The 23,846-nt window shown below is 26.1% G+C and overlaps 1 protein-coding gene across 2 annotated transcripts in view; it reads left to right on the forward strand.

Moving 5' to 3' along the window:
• LOC126899057 (uncharacterized) overlaps positions 1-23,846 on the forward strand; it is a 213,365-nt gene that overhangs the window by 180,336 nt on the left and 9,183 nt on the right. For both annotated transcript variants that reach the window (XM_050673580.1, XM_050673581.1), the window contains exons 28-36: positions 15,423-15,572; positions 17,224-17,322; positions 17,437-17,632; positions 18,314-18,537; positions 18,614-18,759; positions 20,469-20,715; positions 22,458-22,615; positions 23,317-23,464; positions 23,552-23,792. In XM_050673580.1, the coding sequence (XP_050529537.1) occupies positions 15,423-15,572; positions 17,224-17,322; positions 17,437-17,632; positions 18,314-18,537; positions 18,614-18,759; positions 20,469-20,715; positions 22,458-22,615; positions 23,317-23,464; positions 23,552-23,792 (1,609 nt within the window). The remainder of the gene's footprint in view (positions 1-15,422; positions 15,573-17,223; positions 17,323-17,436; positions 17,633-18,313; positions 18,538-18,613; positions 18,760-20,468; positions 20,716-22,457; positions 22,616-23,316; positions 23,465-23,551; positions 23,793-23,846) is intronic.

Genomic DNA, 23,846 nt, shown 5'->3' on the forward strand with positions numbered 1-23,846 from the left:
CTATAGCAATTTTTTTTTAAATTTATCAGTTGTTAAACAAAACGTGTGTTCACGAAAGTGTTCTGGTAACTATCAAGTTTTATGTCATTCTTAACATAATGACTATATCTGAAAAAAGTAGTCATCATTTTTTTATTACAAAAATATTTTCTTAGATGCAATTTCTGTACATTGCTTATAGTATGTGCCTACTTAAATACTTCGTATTTATTAAATATTAATAAACAGCTGGAGTGTTAAGTATAATTTTACCATAGACGCACTTAGTGTTTTTCAACTTGAGGGTTCTTAAGTTCAAACATAAAAAGTAATTTTTCACGCATTGCTCGAAATGATATACTTAACCTTCTATTACATACATATTTTTCCTATTACTGTTGTATTTTAACTATAAATTTTGAAACTAAAACATATATATATATATTTTTAAATACACATACTATACCAATACCATTGCACACACTCAATATTTCAAAAAAAAAAAATAATAATAATTATTTGTATAATATAAAAGAAATTACTGTATTTTTCATTACAAAATTTTAAAAGAATGATAAAATTTGCTTTGAGTGCTAATATCTTTTCAGATGTTGCTAAGTTTTCAAAGCACTCTATATTTGTGCCTAATAATTTATGTATCTTTCATTTTCTAATGGGACTATTTGAACTATGTAAACTTGATTTAAAATATTTTTAAATTCTCAGTAAATATAAAAACAACTTGTCGTATAAATAAAATATAACAATTCCCTTTATTATTAAATGATACAAAAGGCATATATTTTTTTTAAATTACTGGATTTCGGAAAAAATACCAAAAGATAGCTGTGGTCAAAAATTCTTTACTGCACAAATTGTGTTTTTTATGTATTGTAGTGTATGTTGAAAATTTTAAGCCAATTAACCAATTAAAGAAAACATTAAATTAGAAAAATTAGCTTATATGATAATATTCATAATTTTATTTAGTTGTTGGATAACTAACACAACTTTTAAATGAGAGATTTTGGGTAAACCAAATTACCACTCTTGTCGTTATAATACTCATTTTAATTTCTCTGTAAGGCGGTTTTTTTTTTTTTTGAGAAAAACGTCGAATTGGATGACTATTTTATTTTATTCTGTAAAAAGATTGTTAGAAATCAATTTCTTTAAATTTTTTATTTGGAACTATAAACATCGTTGAAATTAGAGTATTATTTAATAAAAGCTTTTGTGTAGCATGACAGTGACAATATTATGTCTCCAAAATTTAATAAACCCAAAAAGCCAAAGTGTTTGTACATTTCATTAAGCTGTGCTATGAAGTGTCTCAGCCTCTTTCTTTTAAACAGTCTGAAAATATGTATCACACAAGAGAAATTATTTATATCGAGTAAAGCAATCCTTTTAATCTTTTGTTTTTCCTACAACTATTTCTCGGTAGTAGATAATAAGATTCGGACATAATGAATGAAACCGTTTAGCGACAAAATCAATTCCTTACCATGGTCCATAATTCATATACTAATACCATAGTACTTCAATTGCAATTATTTACTCTCGTTATTGCCTCTGCTGCTACCACTGCTGGAGTAATAGTGTACACTGCACCGAGCTGTGTACACACCGACTTAAATAATTATAAACTCGGCGCACAGGAGGGAATAATGTGATTGTAAAGCGGTTTTTATCAACTGACCGCGTGCTAGTGCTGGTTTGTGTGAAATGTGTACACTCGACTGTGTGTAAATAAATATAATATGAACAGTTGTCGTTGGATCGCGCGGTAAAACGCCACAAACGGTTTCGATGTTCTTCCAGTCGAACTGGTCGGTTCGTGTTTCGAGATGGAAAAATACAATAATAATATTATTATTATTATTATTATTACCATTACCGTCATTACAGTACTGCAACAACCGTTAACGGCGCAGTGTTCCTAACGTGTGTTCCGTTTTATTTATTTAAATTTTTTTTTCTTCCCCTAAACGCCCGTCGCTCGTGCAATTTTTTAATTTATTGTTGTTTTTTTTTTCGTTTCCGACAACCGTTGTAAACCGCGTTAGTTCTATCAATAATATTATCATGTGCGGTGAAGTGTGACGCAGTTTGAAAAGCAAACATTAGCAAAACTGTCTCTCATGTTGGATTTGCTTCGCATATGTTGTTGCTACAATGAAAACGGCGAAAGTGACTACAGCGGATTCACCCTGAAAGACCTACAAGAATTGGTTAGTCACGAGATAACAACAACATATTAGATATATATATATATATCTTTTTTTTTTTTTTTTTTTTTTAGTAAACCAACTTTGATACTCTGGTTNTTTTTTTTTTTTTTTTTTGTTTAGTAAACCAACTTTGATACTCTGGTTAGATATAAAAGTGCACTTGTCTTTGTTATTAGGTGTATTACTTGCCTTAACGTTTCCACTTTAAAATCCATTACGCCAGACATTAGATAGTCAATATTGATTTTTATTCCGTTATATTTTCTGATATTTTATTCTTAAATTTTAAAAGTTCAACGTGTAATTTATAGGAAATAAGCTCTATCGCAAATTCGTTCGATTAATAATTAATGCATTTAGAGGTCTTCGACCAATGAAAACTAATATTTTTACAGCGATTTTGAATAAACGGAGGTTTTATTATATTATTATAATAATGTATTTTTTTAAACTATTAACTAATTGAGAATTAATACTCTTGAAATTGCAATTGCCGTTTTTGCAACTTACTAAGTAAGTTACTCAACTTGAGTTTAACTCAAGTAACTTAAGTTACTCATTGATTTTTACTAGTTGTTCAAGTGTCAAAACTATTTCAATTTATATTAAATGCCTTAAGATGTATTTTGCCTTATTTAAATATTTCTAACTTTATTTATCAAATTCCATATAAATCTACTGTCACCAAATCGATTTGATTAATTTTAGCATTTATCCTTTATTTTCAATCTAAAGTTTTGTTAATTTATATACTTAGATAAAAGAAAAAAAATAATTTATATTTATTTGTTGTTTTGTCTTTATGATTTAGAATTCTGTTTTGCTTTAAAATGTAAATAATCGTTTTATTTTTGTATAAATTACAAAAATGAAGTATTGAGCTATAATCTCATAGAATTCAACATCAAACAAATTATACAAAACTCAATTTTAATCAGCTTTTAGACACAAGTCACACATTTGTAACCCAAATATGTATTGAATTTTATATTTACTATAGTTATTTTTAATGTTCCAAAGGTTTTTTAGGTAAAGAGAAAGTTTTTGATCAGATTCTGTACAAAAATAGGTCACTACAAGTTATTTAGTTCACCTTAAAACTAATTTATTTTGTGACAGGATAAATTATTGAATTAATTTTTGTATTTTGTACTTGTTGATTGGTTTTTAACGGCCATAAGATTTTATGAGGGTTTCGAGGTTACGCGTGTTGTTAAATTGCTGTTATTTTATACACCGGGTTGAAGCCTAGAAGTTTACCCTCTACGTATTACATTGTTGTTTTTTTTGTAATTTCAATTATTATTTACACTAAATAAACCGATATTAGCTTTTGGAAATTTAAAAACGTGTATTTTCTATTGGATAATTTTGGGATAAAATTCTATAAACCGTCTTAGTAGCTCTAGATGGGAATGACGACCAAAGGCAATACAAATACACTACATTTGTAAAAGTGATAAGTACCACAAACTAGTGTTGTATGACCATAAATGGTACAACACTATTGGTTACGTGAGATAATTAATTAGTCGACACTACTATTTTTGGTTAAATATAAAATTGAAAAAAATTATAAGGAGACTGTTTTATAGTTGTGATAATAGGTACGATATTTTAATAGCTTAAAAAAAAAAAGACATGAATAAAAATTCTGTCAATACGTTTCTATAAATATCTTGATAATAATAATATATTATATTAATATTGTTATTTACTGACTCCGATGTGTAACTTATCATTTGCGTTGTGTACCTACGGCTGTGTTAATAGTATTTTGTGGTTTACATAGGAAACATTGTAAACATCTGTTCTAACTATGTATAATGTTTTATCTTTTTGAGTTTTGCAATGATAATACATATAATTTTATTTTATTTTTATTGTTGACTATAGTTCTCTTTATGTAGAATAATATTTATCTTTATTGTACTAAAATCACGAAAGTAATAAGTTAAAATATTACTAACCAGTTCCAAGTTCATCCCAAATCAATTATTTGATAGAATAAACTTAAAACTTGAGGCTAATATTTTCAATCACTTAATAAAATATAAATAAAATTATATCATAGTGAGACATTTTTTTGTTATAAGTCTTCCAAATAACATTCTAGCTACGGTGGTGTGAACCAATGTCAAAAATATATGGATTACTATTGTGTACTATAGCCCGAACACAACTTATGTCAACGTGAAAACGGTTATTTTACTGTTTGCGTAGATGTTAAAACATATTCAGAAAATAATAATCAACTGTACGATAAAAAACGTTCTCAGAAATTCATCTTTAAAAGGGAAATCTCACTGATTCTTTTTCCTCGAAGTAGTCCAAAGTAAACGTAAATGGTAAGAGGTTTGAATTTTTTAGTTAAATAAAACACGTGTGTCTGATTTTTATCGCACAAGGGAAGAAAAGCTTCTTAACGGCGATTTGGATGGGTAAGTGTGAACTAAAACAATTAAGAAATTAAAAACATAATTTTTAACTTAATATAAATAGGTAGGGTTTGAACTCCAATTGTATAAAATATAAAATATTTATAAATAACAGCTATATGTTAAGCACTATATAATGCTCTTAAAATAATATTTTTTTTTTATAAATATCTATCGGTAATAGTTTCTTGTGAGGAATATAATGATTCTAAAATATTTAAATATGACTAGTCGGTAACAACTCTAGTTGAGGAGAAGTGTGGCTAAGAAAAATCTTGTGATTGATAAATCGCTGACTCCTAAAATTATTCTAAAATTATATTATTTTGCTTAGTTGACTAGTATTTTTTCTTAATTTATAATTAAATACTTTTTAGGTTTGCTTTGTCCCTTAAAGAGTACTCTTTTAATGGTTTTGAATGGAAACATGTATAATTTACTAGTTGTTTTATTAATTAGTAGTCTAATTGAGAAAATTACTGGTCATTAATAACTTTCGGATCAATATTTCGGAAGTTATTAACACTTTTATAATGTGGTTGGAGATGAAGTACGGCCGAAAATATGTATGTTGTCATTAAAAAAAAAAATAGAGTTGACATTCTTAAAAGATATAAGAGATAAACCGAAAAGTACTTAATAATTGATATATCAAGAAATAAATAACACTAAACAAAATGATAACACAAATTATTTTTAATTATTTTTGTGTAAAATCTTTCAACAGAAATGCTGCTATTTAAACTTTTTCCGTTAAGTTGAGGTTTCCGTTTAATAATTTAATTTTAGTATACAAAAAAAAATCGGGACTAGAATTTTTCCATTAAAAAGAAGTTTACCGTATTATAAGAGGATTGGTGAATGATAAATAAACAATTCCATATATATACTTCTGTAAATAAAGTAATAATATTATTATATAAATTTTATTTTAGTAAAATTATTTTATAAAATAAATTGTTTTTTTAACATTCTTAAGCTTCGACCTGATACACGTTATCATTATACCTAAGCTAATAATGTACTAATTAAAAAAGCGATTTCTGAAAAACTTAATTGGCCCATGTTATTTTAAATAACATGGGCATTGCATTAATAACATTGCATAAACTTTGCAGAAAAAGCTCGAAGTCTAATTTTTAAATTTTAATTAATTTTTTCAAATTTATCACTTGAAAGAAACTTCGACCTTATAGTCACTATGTATTGGATTTTTATAATGGAAGAAAAATAATTATCATCTGAAGAAATTATACATAATTATTTTGCTCATTAATTTGACTTAGTATGTTAGAGGGATATTTTAAAATATTCTAGAATTAAAGTATCAAATTCGACATTGCTCGCTATCTTTTTTTCTGATATCAATGACTTAATGGGGTTAAATTTTATAAGAAAAAAATTTGTGTACTCTCTATACTTGTATGTGCGCAATGCATGTTGGTCACCGTATATTGCGAGGTATGAGATTTAAACGTCAACGTGTTAAGATTCGTTCATATGATATAAGTAAATTACATTGTTTTAATTATTAACAGAAAATATGCATTATATGACAAAACGTTACTACTTTGTATCCGTGTAAATATATTTAAAATTGGTTCTGTAGTTGTGATATGTCAACTAAATAATTAATTTAATTATTTTTATCATAATTAAATAATTGTTGGAAATCGATTGAACGTAACGTTTTCTTTTAAATTCATACTTTAATTATACATACATAATTATTATTGAACTTATTTTTGTTTGAATCGACTTTTTAAATACTTTTTCGTTAAAAAATGTAAATTAAACAATACAGATAAATACATCATGTCGCGAGTGTCTATTTTCACAAATCTGACAAATTATCATATGGGCATTTTTTTAAAATAAAAACAAAATTATATAAAAAAAATTCAAAGGTTATTAACATTTTAAGGAATCTAGTGTTACATCATATTTTAAAATAAAAATGTTTTAAGGTCACTTGTTTCTGAGAAATTCATCGGAAAAACGTGTATTGGTTCATTGAAATGTTACTGATTGGGTCTTTGGATTATACTATTTACATGTAACTTATGTATATGAATAAATTATATTCATATAAAATAGTTCTCTTATAGCAGTTGTCGCGTGTGATTTGATTTTTGTTTCGTATCACTGGATTATTTCAGTACGGCTCTAATATATGACCACTGGAGTCATTTATATTTATATTCATTCAATTAATTTTAATATTTATTTAAAGTTCACGTTTTATAATCTAAATTAATACAGCATGAATTTTATAGTTTAGAATCTAGTGGTTCTATTATTTTTTTTAGATATTTATCATTTGATTTTAGTCAGTTTTAAATACCTTTGACATAAAACATTTTTTTACTTTGTTAATCAAGTTGTTGAAATGAATCCTCATTAAATTTAATACCAATTATTGTATTATACATAACTTTTAAATGGTGTTTGATATGATTTATTTCACTCTTCGCTCAACATTTCATTAAAAAACACACTTTCATTGGTACTTAAAGTACGTTTATGTTACTAGGAAAATTGCGTTTTTAATAATATTTAAATCAACTTGATAGGTAAACATTATCAATATGCAGTTTTATTATACTTGTTATACTGTTGTGTATTCATAGTTATGTGATAATCAACACTCGTGACATTTTCGCTATACTAAACCGCACATGTAATGTTATCAATTATCTCAAAAGAAACTATTTTATCTCGACACACTGTGCATTTAATAAATATATTATCAAATTTTATAGTCTTTGCATTTAATAATTAGAATTATTATAAAGTAATTTTAATGCACCTGACTAATCGAAACTGCAATATCATTTTTTCGTCCATAAACTTAATTATTGATTAATGGATTAGAAAATATCGAAAATTTATAAGTGAAAACGGTAATGTTTTAAAATTTCTATTTTAGTCTTTAACGTAATGATGGTTAATGTAATATTTGATTTTCTTCTTATAATAGTCGTATATTAATAGTAGTCGTAGTATAGATTAATTCTGTTGTCTTTATTAATTGTCTATCTTGATTCTAAGCCTATTATTTATCTATCAAAATGGCCCATTTTTCTATTTTTTGATGTATTCCAATTTTTTGTTAACCAACCGGTCAAGTGCATAATTTCTAAAAAAAATTTTGTTTTTATTTCTGAAATATTCCAATAGTTTTATAATGAACACTTAAACTTGAATTTTTCAATTTTAAAAACTTCTGAATCCCAACCCTCTGTATATAACACGATTGGTTAGACTAGTTATCTAGATTACCTATTATTTAAATTTGGAGTTAGTCAATTAGAAAATATTGATACGGATCCTGTATATCAGCAATTTTGACTATAAAAAAAACTCTAAAAAGTTTTCCTCAATATTTTATTTATTTTGCAAGTAATTTAGTGAGTTATGATAAACGGATTATCTGTAAGATAGAGTATTAAAATACAAGTTCAATAATAATTTCTATATTATTTTTTGAGTCGTTATGTATTAAAAAATACTACGTGCATATGACTACTCAATATTTAGATGATAATATAGATAGATCACAGGCACTTATAGACACTAAAAAAATTTAGGAATTTTCATTCATATGCTTTTAATTCGTAGGATGTTAGATAAAAATTTAATACTGAGGTGNTGATAATATAGATAGATCACAGGCACTTATAGACACTAAAAAAATTTAACACCTCAGTATTAAATTTTTATCTAAAGACCAATATTTATTTAACTTTTGTTTATAAAATTAATGTATATATTAAAATTTAGACTTACGGTTTTTCATCATTTTTCTCAAAAAAGATATAATTTGATATATTGATCACAACTCTATGCCACTAACTTCCAGAATCTATATTCTATCAAGATATTTTTTCAATTATTTACGTCTTATTATAACTAGTGATAAGCACTGTCCCGTTACTCTCGAGGTTAACTACTATGTTGTAGATTACTTGGGAATACACCAAAAATAACTTTCCCGGGGAAGTGCTCATCACCAACTATGACGTACACTACATGAGTCTTTTTAAATCGACTACAACGATACTACAAAATGAAAAATTGTAATATCCAATTTTTTTTTTTAATTTATAACTGGATTATAAAATTAAGCTCATAAAATTTACTAGTAAGTTGAGGAAAACAGAGAATTAGTACGCAGTTAAAGAAAAAATACTGTAAGCAGTCATTTATTTGTACAGTCTACAGACATAAATTTCTTTAATAACTTTCAGCAAGTATCTGTGAACCATACAGATTTTTAGTATTTATTTATTTATTTATTTTCTTTTTAATGAATTATTATTAGATATACTAGATATATTACTAATATACTAGACAATTTACACATTTCTCTAATAAAATGTGATGCTATGTTTTATTGGGTATGATAATCCACGATTAATGAGAACACATTCCACCAAATCAAATGCGCAGTGATATTCTAAATGATTTTTTAAAAATGTTTTGCTATAAATTTACAGTATATTATACTAACAAGTGTAAGTGTCATACTATATTCTGACCTCTTTAGTAAATTTTGATCCAAAAGCAAATATTTTTCGTTTACTTTTTTTTCAATAATTTTTACAGTTTTGAATTACGTTAAAAGTATATTTTTAATTATTTGTCTCTAATTATGCAATACAAATAAAAATGACAATTTTTATTTTTTGATATTTTGCAATAGTTATTTTTTAGCCCTCTTTAATTTATTTCTATATTTCAACTATTATTGAATGCGATATGAGGACAGCTGATGTGAGAAATCGTGTTAAGTGGAAATTTAGGATAAGGTGGCCTGACCCCAAGTAGTAGGGATTAAGGCGAGGAAAAAAAAGAAGATATTTCAACTGTATTTTATTGGATTTAGCTATTAAATTTTATAGTAATATTTCAATAACTATTAATCAGTTATTTAACCTAATTATAAGTAGCTTTTAGATGTCTTCATTTTTAAAATGAAATGCCTAAAGTTTAAAAAATATCATGGGGGATACGATCATACTTACTAAAAATAGGAAAACACTTATTATGGGTATAAAAATATTTTGATTTCTATGTTTCTCTCTTCAATAAAATGATTTTCGATTTTTTTAATTTTATTTCAAATGAATTACATTGGCTAGATAGTGCTAAAATTGAAGGCCTTTTTGCAAAGGATCAAGGAATTCTAACTATTTCAAAAAATAACTTTGTTAGTTTTGAATAAATATGATTTTTCTGTGTAATTCAGTAGAAACACGAGTTCTACACTCCTATTATTTGTAGAAATATTTAATTTAGGAAAACATTTTATAACTGCTTTTAATGAATAATATTTTATAAAATTGCTTCTCCTAGAAAATTAAAAAAAAAATGTACTTGGCTAGTTGTTGCACCAAGCCCTTTAATTGTACAACACATTATGTCGTTATCATCTTGATAGTACTGTTTGGTAGTTGTTTAAGAAATCGTGTTGCATTAGTATACATGATCTAATGATAATAATTTATGGAAGTCATTGTCATCCTTTAGCTCGCAGGCGACTAAGCGATTTGCAAAGACATCAATTAAGCTATTCAATTTGTTAAGGTAGCAATAACATCGTTATCTAAGTTAATTGTATCGTTAAATTACTAACTTAATTCGCTTGTTTTAAGTTATTATAAAATAATTTTTAATGATAATTGTTTTGACAATAATACTGTTTGTTAAGATGTCCGGAGGTGACTAGGGATGCTATTGTACCCTTGAGAAAAATTATAAAAACTAACGCATATCATATAATACTAATTATCAAATTTATTAATGTATATTTGAGTTTTTTTCAATATAAAATAGTTTCTGCGGCAATAATAATTATCGACGGAAAATTTTCTTAGTAATTACTATTTTAAAAACCAAATATGTTATTTGAGGGGATATTTTTGTATGGTCCACAAATAATAAAAGTAAAATATATTGACCGTTTATTTATAAATTATTAAAGAGCCTCCTCTTTAATAATTTAAAAACTAATATTTTGAAATTTTTCTTGATGTACCATTTTCAGTAAAAAATTAGATTGTCTCATAAATTTCGAGACTCCTGCATAAAAACGCTCCTGAGGTGTGGGAAAGAGCTCTTATGATTTAAACTATCTTTAGTAATTTTTACACCCCTAATATATTCTTCTGCGGGCGTCCTTTATTACTGGACAGACATACACTATAAGTTTATATATTTATGAATTTGTTATTATCACTGTTTCTTTTATTTTGGTCGAATGTAATTCATACTTCTATTTTTTAGTCACCCAAAAATTATTTGACGGATGACAAAATGTTTGTTCACAATTAAATTAGTAACGTAATTTACAACGTGTTTTCACAATAGAAATGTATTATAATCTAATTTCAACATTTGTGACAATTCATTGTGTGACACGTAAACGTTCTTGGACAACATTGTGATTATATGATTTTTTCATTATTCTTTTGAATACGCATATTATTATGTGATATTGCATTTTCAGCACATTATTTGTTTCCCTTTCATATTATTCCGCATCATTATGAATAGGATCAATTTTTATAGTTGCCAATATTTTACAAAAAATTCTCTGTACTTAATTTAATTGTAAGTTGTAATACAGTTTTAAGTTGTTTGTAGATTATGCATTACTTAAATTAATTAAATTGATATCCATCATTATATTAATTACTTACATTTGTATAAATTATTTTGACTTGTAACTATTAAAGAATAATGCGTTTTGCCTGTAAATAACTATAAAATTGTAAAATCTTCTATTATACAGTTTTATGATAATTTTACTTGTAAACCTGTACAACTAGTGATGTAAAAATTTTCATGAACGTTTTTGAAATTGAATTATTTCTCTAGTAATATTTGATAATTATAACCTTTTTTATTAAAGGCGCAATTTATAGGGAATTAGAACACTCTAATTCTATAATAGACTCTCATTAATGAAAAATGACATCTGAATTTATAGAAGTATTACTAAGAACAAGTTAGGTTGAACCAATAAATATTTTGTCCAAATTGCCTTGATTTGAACAAAAAATTTGTTTTTCATAAATACCTAAAATTTCCTTTGGTCCACTTAATAAACATTAAACATGTTTAATTATTTTAAAAATCAAACCGTAATCTTTTGTAAATTATTTCTTTATACAAATCATACAAGTTAATTAATTTAATGGTAGCTATTCAATTCTCTTAATAATTAGTTTAAAAAAACACTTTTTGTCATTTTTTAGATTTTTATATTTATGGATTAATTAGTTGTTAATTACGTTATACCTTATATGGTATAAGGGTGTTGATTTATTTTTTTTTAATGACAACATACATATTTAACTAGCTTAAAAATAAAAAATGATATAATGACCAGTTGATAACATCTTTCGACCAATTATATCAGAAGTTGTAACTATTTTAAAATACTGTGTGGAGGTGAGGTGTGGGATATGTTATTATTAACATGACACATTGTTGCGCTCTTCCACCTCTCTATAGTTAAAAATGTAAATAATTTCATAAGTACTATTTCAAATGATGTTATCGGCCGATCATTTTCTTAAGTAGAACATTTCTATTTTCATAAGTTAGTTAATGTCTAATTTACTTATCAATCTATGTAAAAATTAGATTATAAATATAATATAGATCCATTTATAAACAGTTTACATAAATCTTATATCTTTTAAATGTTAGGAATATTATTTATTGTATATTTTAATATTTAGTTGTAATGGAATTAATATATACAATAAAATAAATATGTATGTTGTCGAATAAAAAAAGTAAACTAACACCCTTATAAGGTATAACATAATAAATTATTAATAACTGAAAATCGAGAAATATTTGTAGGACACAATAAACTTCTGAAAAAAAAATTAAAATAAGATGGGGTAATATTATGAAGTTAAACTTCTATGATTTTTATTACTTTTAGAATATTTAAGAGATTAGATTTATTTTGGTTACTAATACCAAAATTCGTTTGTTCTAAAATTACTTATAACATGTTAAATATGAATTTCTAACCGCATCCAAAATTAATGTGTGCGTACGTGTTTAACTATTGATGAATAATAGACACTACCACAAACGGCTTATGTATTAGTAAGGAAGTGTTGCTCCTTGTGATTGCTTTTGAGACATTATGAATTCGTCAACTTAATCTTCTGTACCTTAATCTATTTTAAAAAGTGAACATTTATAATTAATTTAAATTTCAAAATATGCCCGATTATTGATTATTATCAATTATCCAATCATGATTTTCATCAGTTAAAACATCTAGGATACAGTAATACAATTAGTTACTTTTACAACCATTAAATAATACTAGGTTTTTTTAAGCTAATTATTTTGTCTGAGTATTAAAATCTAAGTATATATTTTTAAACACGTTACTTAAACTAAACACACAATAGACAAACATAATCATTGAAAATGTAAATGGTTTAGTAAAATATTGTCATAAAATATAGTAAAATAATAGTTAAACGATGATTTACTATAAAAATTCACCTGTAATATCACTTTTTGAATTTAAGAAAATAATGTTACGTAAGGTATTTTCAAAAACTTTTTATTACAATAATTTTTAGTATAAAATACGATGTTTTTAAATTTTAATTGAAGTAATAATAAAAAATACCTAATAATTAATTGGATACACTACGATAATCAAAAATAAAAACATCCAACACAATCTAAATGAAGGACTCGCCTGACTAATATTTCTCTTATTTTGACAGTCAGTCCTTTATTTAGTATAACTTTTATTATAATTATGATATACGCCAAACACTTAAAAATAATTTTTTGTTCCATCTCTTATATCTTATAAGAGTGTCAACTATAATATTTTAAATTGCAACATGCATATTAAAAATTATCAAAAATTAGAAAATTATATAATGATTGATGGATCGATAACAACTTTTGGAACCAGTATTTCAAAAATTATTAACAAATAAAAGTAATAACTGGAGGTGATTCGCAGATGTATATAAAGTAGGAATTTGAAAAAGGACAACACGAAGTAGGTGAAATGAAGAGTTTAGTGGCAATAATCGAGTACGTGATAGGAGAGGTGAAAATTTTTGAATATTCCGAATTACTGATGCAAAAGAACGGTGGTATTGACGAGGATGTAAGACACAGGATCAAGTGCGGTTGAGTGAAGTGGAGAGAATCGTATGGTATGTTATGTGATAAGATAATTTCAATGAGGCTGAAAGGTAAGTCTATATGACTGTAGTGAGACCAACTTTAATGTATCATTCAGTGTTGAGCAAGAAAATATAGCAAAGAATGAGTGTATCAGAGATGAGAATGTTTAAATGAATGAATGGAGTGACTATAGAAGATAGGATGAGAAACGAACATAATATAGGAAGGAAGTATAAGTTTAGCGTTAATCGTGGATAAGATGAGAGAAAACAGACTTGGATGTTTGGTCATGTTATGATGAGAGAGGAATCAGAAGCTGTAAGAACAGTCATGGATATGTATGTTGAGGGAAGAAGAGAATAGAATAAGACCAAAAAAGATATGGAGGGATGTTATTGAGGATGGCTGATGTGTGTGTGTGTAGATGATTTAGGAGAACGTGTCAAGTGGAAGTTTAATATTAGGATGGCTGACCCCAAGTAGTTGGGGTAAAGGCGAGGAAAAACAAGAAGACTAAAGGTGATGCGCAGGTATATATCGACCTCACTCTTTTTGTCTAGTAATAAAAATGTTAATTGTGGCTAGATCGTTAAAGAATCGTTCTGTATATATCATTTATTAATTATTTACTGATGAGGGGATATTAATCAATGTTTTTCAAATGATTATTGTTTATTGTCGTGAAAGATTTTGTATTATTATATATTAATAGAATTATACAAGTATAATTCGCGCCTTTAAAATCCATAAATACATGGTCTGTTGGTTTCACACAGATTTGTCATCACACAAAAGAATCGTTTAAATAAACTTGAAATGTATTGTGGTTGTTCTTGTCAGTATAAAATCTAGTAGTTTGTATAAAAACGCCACTTTAGTCCGATGACTTGACGTGGTCAGTTGAACATTTTGTTTAGTACTTATTTAGTACTTAGCTTTTAATATATGTTTCCTTTCTCAAAATAACCCTCCATTATACCAACGTGTAATTCAGGTGAATTCACAAGCTGTATAATTTATTTTGTACCCTTTGCAATTCGTATATTTCAATCCATTGTATTTTACTTATAAGTACTTAACCAAAGTTAGATAATTTATTATTGAGTTCAACATCCCACTGATTATTCTCTGACAGTTTCACTTCAACCTAAAATCATTCGTGGCTGATTTTCGCATTGTTTCAGAGATTTGATTGTCACAAACACATTATTATTGTCGTCATTTAATTTATCATTTACCTATTTTATGGGTTGTTTTGATAAATTAATGCATTTACAAGTAAACTCCATTTGGCTTATCTTACCTTATGGGTTCTGTGACTCGACCATAGAGTTATTACTGCCGTATAACGTGATTTTTAAAAGTATACCAAATAATTCGGTCACCGTGTCACGTTTAATAAAAACTTGCAGGGGCGATAACCATCACCCCTGCAATGTTTTATAACAATTTTCAACTACAAAATTATTTCGTCGCCATAGATTGACGACTATATAATCTAGCAAAATTTTATTATTTTGCTTTGAATACATGATATATATATATATATTTGTATAATTTTGTTGTTTTTTTTGCGCAGGAGCTAAAAAAAATACTGGCCCATACTTTTTTGAATGACTCAGAGTTGCAACTCAAGCGGTTTTACGTGGACCGATGCAAGCGGCTTCCAGCGTTTGGTTGCAAACTATATTTTGTCAAGGAAGTTCAACGTGGTCGAACCAAGCGCAAGGTAATATTAATTATTTAAATTAGTATTAGTGTTGTATTACAAGAAATAATGATACCTCGTTTGTAATTTAACTTCCGTTTAAACTAAACATTTGGTTGTATACTTACTGTATTTTTTAGCGTTAACACATCTCTAGAAACACATATATTATGCACTAGCATAACTAGAACACTCTTATAGAGGGAAGCCTATACTCAATATTCCCGCTCTAAAAAATAAATTTATATAATAGTTAATATACAGGTGATCCAATTATAATAGTATACTTGAATACTCGTAAAATAAATACAATTCACAAAATTTTATAATGGTAACTGAAGATGAAATGCGACTTATTTTTAGCATTAGTAGTCATTTTCTGGTCGTACTCTTTCTCCATGTTATAAAAATGAGAATAACATACAAAGTACTAGTCCAAAAGTTATTATCGACCAGTAATTTTCTTAATTAAATAATTTCCTATTTTATAAGCTAGTTAAATATGTATGTTATAATTTAAAAAAATAAAGTTGACACCCCTATAAGCTTTAAAGGATGATTCTCAAAAGTAATTCATAACTGATAAATCAATAAATATATGTAACTAAAAGACCAAATTTTATTCAATATAGTTTTTATTTTGCTAATAATTTTTATTCTGTATATTTCATTATTTTTTAACTTATGGGGACTAAGTCCCTTAAATATATAATTAGATAGTTATATCATAGCCTATGTATACATACAAATTATTATAAAATAGTATTATTTTATTATTAATAACAAAATTAATCTTTCTGAAATTTCTTTTTTATGTATAAGCATTTTTTGACGTATAGGTAGTATTATTTAATACATTTCTGTTGCAGGAGTAGTACATATTTATACCATTAATACATTTTTCTTTAGTTAGGAACTATTAACAAATACCTTTAAGGCAATTGTTAAATATTACTTATTCCACAGTACACTATGTACATTTAAGTATATTGGATATTCCTACAATTGTTTTAATGTTTTTATGAACTTGATAATCTATAAACAATAATTAATTATATTTGTTTACTACACCCTTGGTTGTAGAAGTTTATGGTTTTATTGTGTCACAAACATTCTTCCGTGCTAAAGTATAAATCATTGAAAGGGTGTCTTTACAGATCTTATATTTAAAACGATTACCTTTTCTCTATGTAGATGTCCAAATTCATGTACTTTTTTTTGGAGATAATAATTGCTTTAGCACCGATTACCACCTTTTATTATACCCAACTACTGTACACAAAAATCATGTTTTATGCTTATAAGATATATTAGTTAATTTAAGGCTCTTGTTGTACAAATTTATATTTTCATATATAAAACAATGTACCCAATTTAATAAAATAATAATAATAAAAGATTAGATTATATATAAGAAAAATAGTTGGAAATAATTTTATAAAATATTATTTGATATCTCATTGATAAATACATTTTGAATAGGTTATTTTATTATGTTAGTATATTGTGAAAAACCGATTCTAAATTAACAATTAATGTAGTATTTTATTGTAATTACTGTAGATGGACTACTTTTAATTACTAATTAAAAGTATTGATCTATTATATTAATATATATTAAAATTTTTATAATTAAAAAAAAATGTACGTTGTTATTGTTGAATTTTAATAGGCTGCACGTCTGTTGGGTCTTAGTCTAGATAAAATTATATTGCTTGACAGTAAAACAAAAACTCTATCAAAGTGGCAAAATACTCAAGATTTACTTCAGGTAAGGTTTATGATTGTTTTGGTTATTTAAATTTACTAAAAACATCTTATGAATAATTTGTAATTTTAAGTAAAGCTATTGTGGATTTTAAAATGTTTCTATGAAATATTTTAGTGGCAAACTGGAACTGGAAGATCACGAGATAAGCTTTTCCTTGAATTTCGAAATTCTAAATGGACATTGGCAGTACCGACTGATAGGTCTTTGCGTGATGTTGGCGTTGTCTTATGGCAAATACTACAAGAAATTGATAGTAACTTTTTAGAATTACACGCCGTCATTGCACCTCTGAACCGTAACAAACCCATAGGTTTGTAAATATATCACTATATTGGTTAGGTGAATTTTTGACTGCGTACTTTTTTAAGCCGTATTTTTAAGATAATTTTTAAACTGAATTCTGTTTGCTGAAGTATTTTCCCTTTAACTATTTAAGATATTTCTATTTTAAGAGATTTTATAGTTTATTGTTATTATTAAACAGCAATATATTCTATTTTAATATTCTTTTGTAGAGGTTAGGAATTAACCTTAGTTTCATTTGAAAAACAACTAAATTGGTTATTCTTGGTGTTTTATTCGAATTCTTTCATCTATTGTTTTGGTCGATGATGTCAGACAATATCTTTTACAGGATCATGTATAAAACACGAATCAATGCCGTATTAAAAAAATTCACATATTTTGTTAAAACGTTTTAAATAATTGTTTAACTTTTTGTAACTTGTACGATTGATATAATTAATTCGAATAGTGTCTTTTCAACATCAATAATTATTGTAAAAAATTGGTTAATTCCAACTACAAAAATAGAAATATAAATTACTCATGTTTACTGCTATTACATTTTATTATATTGAAGTAATAATAAGAATACACATGCTATTTTTAACTGTAGCTTAATTTACCCTACGCTTTATACTAAATAGTTTTCGTGTCATTTTTCTTCTTTAAACTTTTTGTAAAAATTTTAACCTCGCTCAATTTGTAGAATCTAGAAAGATAAACCTGGACGAAATTTTTGCTCCGGAGTTGGATACATTGCGACGGATATTGCATTTCCCCGAAGAAGTAGCGTTGCTGATTTGTGAAAAGGAAAACGATTTATTTTACGATGTACCACCTCTAGACTATTTGAGACAGGTGACATTAGACCATGGCGGGGTTAATCCATGCAACACATCCGTTCGGAAGCTAGTGGAAAGATTTAACGCTGTGGGTTTTACCAATTGGCGGTTACTGAAGAATTGCATTCAATCAAATCAATAACAATAAATTATTATCATTTCAGGTGAGTTCATGGGTGACTCATCTTATAATAACCAGGCCGACCCACGAGGATAGAAAAGCCATTTTGTCGTGCGTACTGAGAGTGGCCAAAGAATGTTGGAACATAGGAAACTTCAATGGAGCCATGGAAGTAGTCGCCGGCTTAAAGTAATGATTCATTATTAAAAATTATTTATTTTATTATTACATTTTGACAGCTATCAACAATTAATGTTAGCTAATATTCAAATATTACTAATGAAAACATCGAATTCAGAATAATTATGTACAATACTTTTACTGTCTTTTCTATACTATATATATGCAACTTGTTTTTCAGAATTACTTTATCATAAAAAAATATTTTAAGTAATTCACTCAATATTCTTATTATTTTTTATCGTTTTAACACCAACTGTTGGTAATCCTCGGTCAAGGCGTCCTATTTCTCGGTTTGTGTTTAATATTTATCCATATTTATCCGGTCAATAAACGGCTTATTTTGTATTTGTTTTTAAATGAATTATTGTGTGTTGACACATTGTTGTATAACCTTTTTCTTAATACCTAGCTCATAGTTATTAGTCATAACCATAGTATCCACCTAGAGTTTACCTAGAAATACATCGTAGTATATTTTCACTGATTATCCTATAAAACATGCTACATTAAAATGTTTTTCAAGTTAATAATTAATCTTACATTAGAGAATGTGATTATCGTTTAAAACAATTTTAACAAATATTATATATTTCTTCTCAAAGGATTATTTAATGGTTAAGATTTTTTCTTAGAATAAGTAAATCCTTGAAATGTTTTAATTTTTTAATGAATTACTATAAGAAATAAAATAAGTTTAGGAGGTTAATTATAATGCAATATTACAACATAGGTATATTTAAGGGTCAAGAGATGACAGACAACTTGCTCAGAAGAAAAAAAACTATTACTTTAGTCTATTGTATCAACATAAGTAAATTTTAGTATTAAAAATTGTACATTTATTTTTTCATCTTTATTTGATATTTTTAAACAATGCTTAATTTATCATATTAGATCAAGATTAAAACCGTGTCCAAATTCGTAAGCTTTTTATCATTTTCTAATTAGAAATTCCGTGATACACATATAATGATGTGAAATAACATGTGTAAGCGAATGAGTTGTTTCAACTGGCCTTCAGCGGTTATAAAAACGCATGTTTGTAGGCCGGCAGAGACTGCTAACTTCGCTGAACATTATTCTTTGTTTTCATAGTGTTAATATAATCATATAAGTCTAAAAATATTTTGAACGTTGTTGAGTGTTATACTCAATGTTAAAGTGCAATTTTTATTTTATGCTATGATAATTATTTAAAATAGATTTTTTTCGTTTCTTTACTTGACAAATAAATTCAATTTTGCTGTTTAAAAATCAAGGTGGTTACATTTAAAACACAACACAGTGTTTAAAACATTTTTTTTTTATAAATTCTGCTAAAAATAATGTTTTTTATTCAAACAATAAAAATTATTTAGTCAAAATAATCAAAATTTACCTCCTGACAAAATTTAAATAATGATAAATACAACACTATTGAAAATCAATTTTTAAATTTAGAATTTATAAGACTTAAATTTTTTAAACTCACTAAAAACAAATATTTATTATGAAATACTGAAAAACCAATAAAACAATTGTTATTCTGAATTTAAAAAAGTTTGAGTATAATTAAAATAAATCAATTTTTTATTAGTACTACACTGTAATATTAAACAATTGTTTAAAATGTATCGCAATATTCCAATACCTACACCACATTGTCTATAGCTTGTAATATATTTGTATTGGTGTTTGGACATAAAAAATGACATGTAACATATTTTTGCTTTCAGGTCAGAAAAATTGAGACCATTTATGCAGTCTTTATTAGAAAAAGAAAAAGTGCCATTTTTGAGTTATTTAACCGACGCCCTTTTGTCTACAACACAGTACGAGAGTTCTTTACAAAAAGCGTTAGCGATGCGCGACTGTCCGGTTGTTCCGTTTTTTGGATCATTTATGCGAGACATAAGACAAATAATAAAGGATACGCCCAGTGCTTTAGTACTATCTGATCTAGAAAACAAAATAGTCGAAGAGGTACAAACATTAAAATAAAAACGTTGATAATTTTCTGTTAGTGTTGTATAGGAATCTATAATGCTATTAAATTTAAATAAGAACTAAATGAATTATTATTAATACGTATAAATGTTATACTATCATAGCACTCGAGTTATAATATTATCTTATGAGTAAATATTGTTCAGAATAATAATGATCATGGTTCATGTATTGATATCAATATCAATTGGTTTAAATGAATAGGTTATTATCGTTTATAAAATGATTGAAGGATGCTTTTTCGGAGAGGGGACCAAGAGATTTACAAAATAATAAACTTATAAATGGGTCGTAATAGTGCTAAATTAGTTTGGCAAATAAATTATTGTAACACTTGCTAGTATGTACATAAGCCAGATCTGGAAATTAATTGCGCCAAACACGGAGCGGTATGAACATAAAAAAAAAAGAGATTGAGCGAGATAGATCAATCTGTGGGGAAACCACCTTGATGCCGATTACGTCCTGTTGACCTCTACTGCAACATCGTATTATTACTCACGTACTATGTTATTATTCTTTGAGGACAACCCTTGTTAACGGTACAAAAAAAATGAACATAATAATATAATAATAATACCATGATATTGAAAGCACAACTAGGAAATATTTTCTTAGCAATTATTCGTATTTATACAATGTAAATGCCACTGAATCGAATTATGATTTATTTTACATATTATTAAATAAGCGTGGTTCACATTAATAAAACTGCACTCACATAATCATCTGTATAATTGATTTCGAAAGAAAAAATATCAATGCATGACATAGTTCTTAGTCAATTGTAATTCATAAATTAATTTACTCATTATTTTTTACAAATAATGGGATATTAGTGAAAGAATAATTTTAATAGAGTAAAGTTAATGCTTTCTTATACATTTTTTTGTAAATGACTGCTTTTAAAGTTTAAAGAAAAAAACAAAAATGTTGTTTAATAAAATATAAATATAAATCAATTAACAATAATTATCTTTATAAATTATTTAGACAAAATTACTCAAATGAAAATAATAAGTGAACTTGTATTACAACAATAGCCTTTGAAATTCGAAAATTGTGTATTGAAAATACTATTTGTCTGGGGTAAAAAATTTGTTATTTTTTAGTAATTAAAATTACTCAAGCTTACTTCAGTGATTTGTAATTTATTTAGTTATTTATTAGTCATTCAAATAAAAAGTAGAACTATTGTGACTGCATAGGACGTTTTTATACAATTTAAGGAGAGTGATTAAGAAGTTAATTCGTCATGCATAGTTCGAGGTCGTCAGGCTTTTACCTTATAGTCCATGCCATATCTAGCAAAACTGTCAACGTTATGTATTTATTCCCATAGAATTTATTTAATATATGGAATTCACATTATTAAAATTTAATACTTATGTGTGAGCACTAGGCTGTCCGAAATCAGCCAGAGTTTCACTAAGGGATCACTTTCTGGTCATTGAATCAATTATGTAAACGTTCTCATCCTACATTATAGACTATTACATTAACCATTTATTCTGTTAGTAGGATGTAGCTATACGTATAATCATTTAATATAGTTTATAAATTTTGGTTGGATTTAATAATTTGTATAATTTAGATTTCCATATTTAATTTGAATTTATAAATCTATATATTTAAACTGCGTGTTATGAAAACATTATTTAATGGTATATAATTTTTTTATATAGTATTTTTACAGCAATTATTGATTTATATTTCAGGTAACTTATGAAAACGATAATTTAGACGGGTATACAACTATGCTTGGGTTAGGAGGAATTATCAATATGGAGAAAATTTATCAAGTCCAAAACGTTTTAGAAGAACTATCTGATTTTCATAGGCATTATTACGAGAGAAAAACGAATGAAACCACCATGTAAATTAAAATTTTTTATGTGATTCTTTTAAGTTTAAATTTTCGACGGTATTTTTCAATCTATTAATTTTTTAAAAATAAAAAAGTTGACGAATTAATTTTTTCTGCAATAGACGTGTAAACGTGTAAAATTAAAATATTTTTACAAGGTACTCTTGTGAGATAACACTTTACATTTTATATTTTTGATACGATCTCAATGAGCTTTACACATATATTTTAAACACGTTTTTACTTTCAAAAATATTCTTTTGGAAAACTTTCAAAGAAGTTTGATAAATAATGCTAAACAGAAAACATCTAGTTAGATATTGTATTAAAATGATTGAAAAATCAAAATATTTTAATCGCAAACACGTTTTACCACACACTTCACTTAAATTATAATTCTGAAAGAAATTTTAAATTTGTTTTTATTAATAGGACTGTAAAATTTTATTAAAATCAACATAAAGTATAATTGTTTTATAAGCCAATTTATATTCATGCATAATGAATATTCATATTTTCATAAAAAATTTTTTTTTATAATTCAAACTAAAATAAGGTAATTAAATAAATATTTGTAAAATGTTTTAATTCAATAAATATTATTTTTTTAAATTTAAAATTGTTGATGCTAAATTTTTATTTTAATTATTATTTATTCAGAAAAATTAATTATTTTTCCTAAGACTTTTTTTTTGTAATTGCTAATAAAGGTTCGATCCACAAAATGCAGATTCGCCAAATGAACAGTTATCTCAGTCCGATAGAACTTATGTTCCCGTACAGGCATTAACATACGATCATGGAGTTTCATTGATTCCTCTAGGAAATAATTTTTCGATTGGTCATCATGATTTACAGGTAGTTTAAATCTAACAGGTTTATTTCTGTCGTATAAATCTTTTAATTATATTTTTAATATTAATTGAAATTATTTCACTCCTGTAGATCATGCATCATGGCACCACTGTTGTTCATTGGGATGTAGATGCCGGTGGTAATAGATCTGCTTTGATTTATATGCGTCTTGAAAGAAATTGTTCGACATTAACATGGAGCAAGACCTCTTGGAGTGCTTTAAAACTCTGTTCAGCAAATATGCCTGACTACTCATTGAGCACTGATCCAGAAGATTGTCTACCTAATGCACTTTTGCATAGGCCATCTGTCGACTGTTTATCATCTATAGGTAAAGAATATTAATTTAAAAGTTTAGATATATTTTAAATATCTTTTTAATTTT

Source organism: Daktulosphaira vitifoliae, unplaced genomic scaffold (genome assembly GCF_025091365.1).
Source record: "Daktulosphaira vitifoliae isolate Bord-2020 unplaced genomic scaffold, ASM2509136v1 Scaffold_2, whole genome shotgun sequence".
Taxonomy (NCBI): domain Eukaryota; kingdom Metazoa; phylum Arthropoda; class Insecta; order Hemiptera; family Phylloxeridae; genus Daktulosphaira; species Daktulosphaira vitifoliae.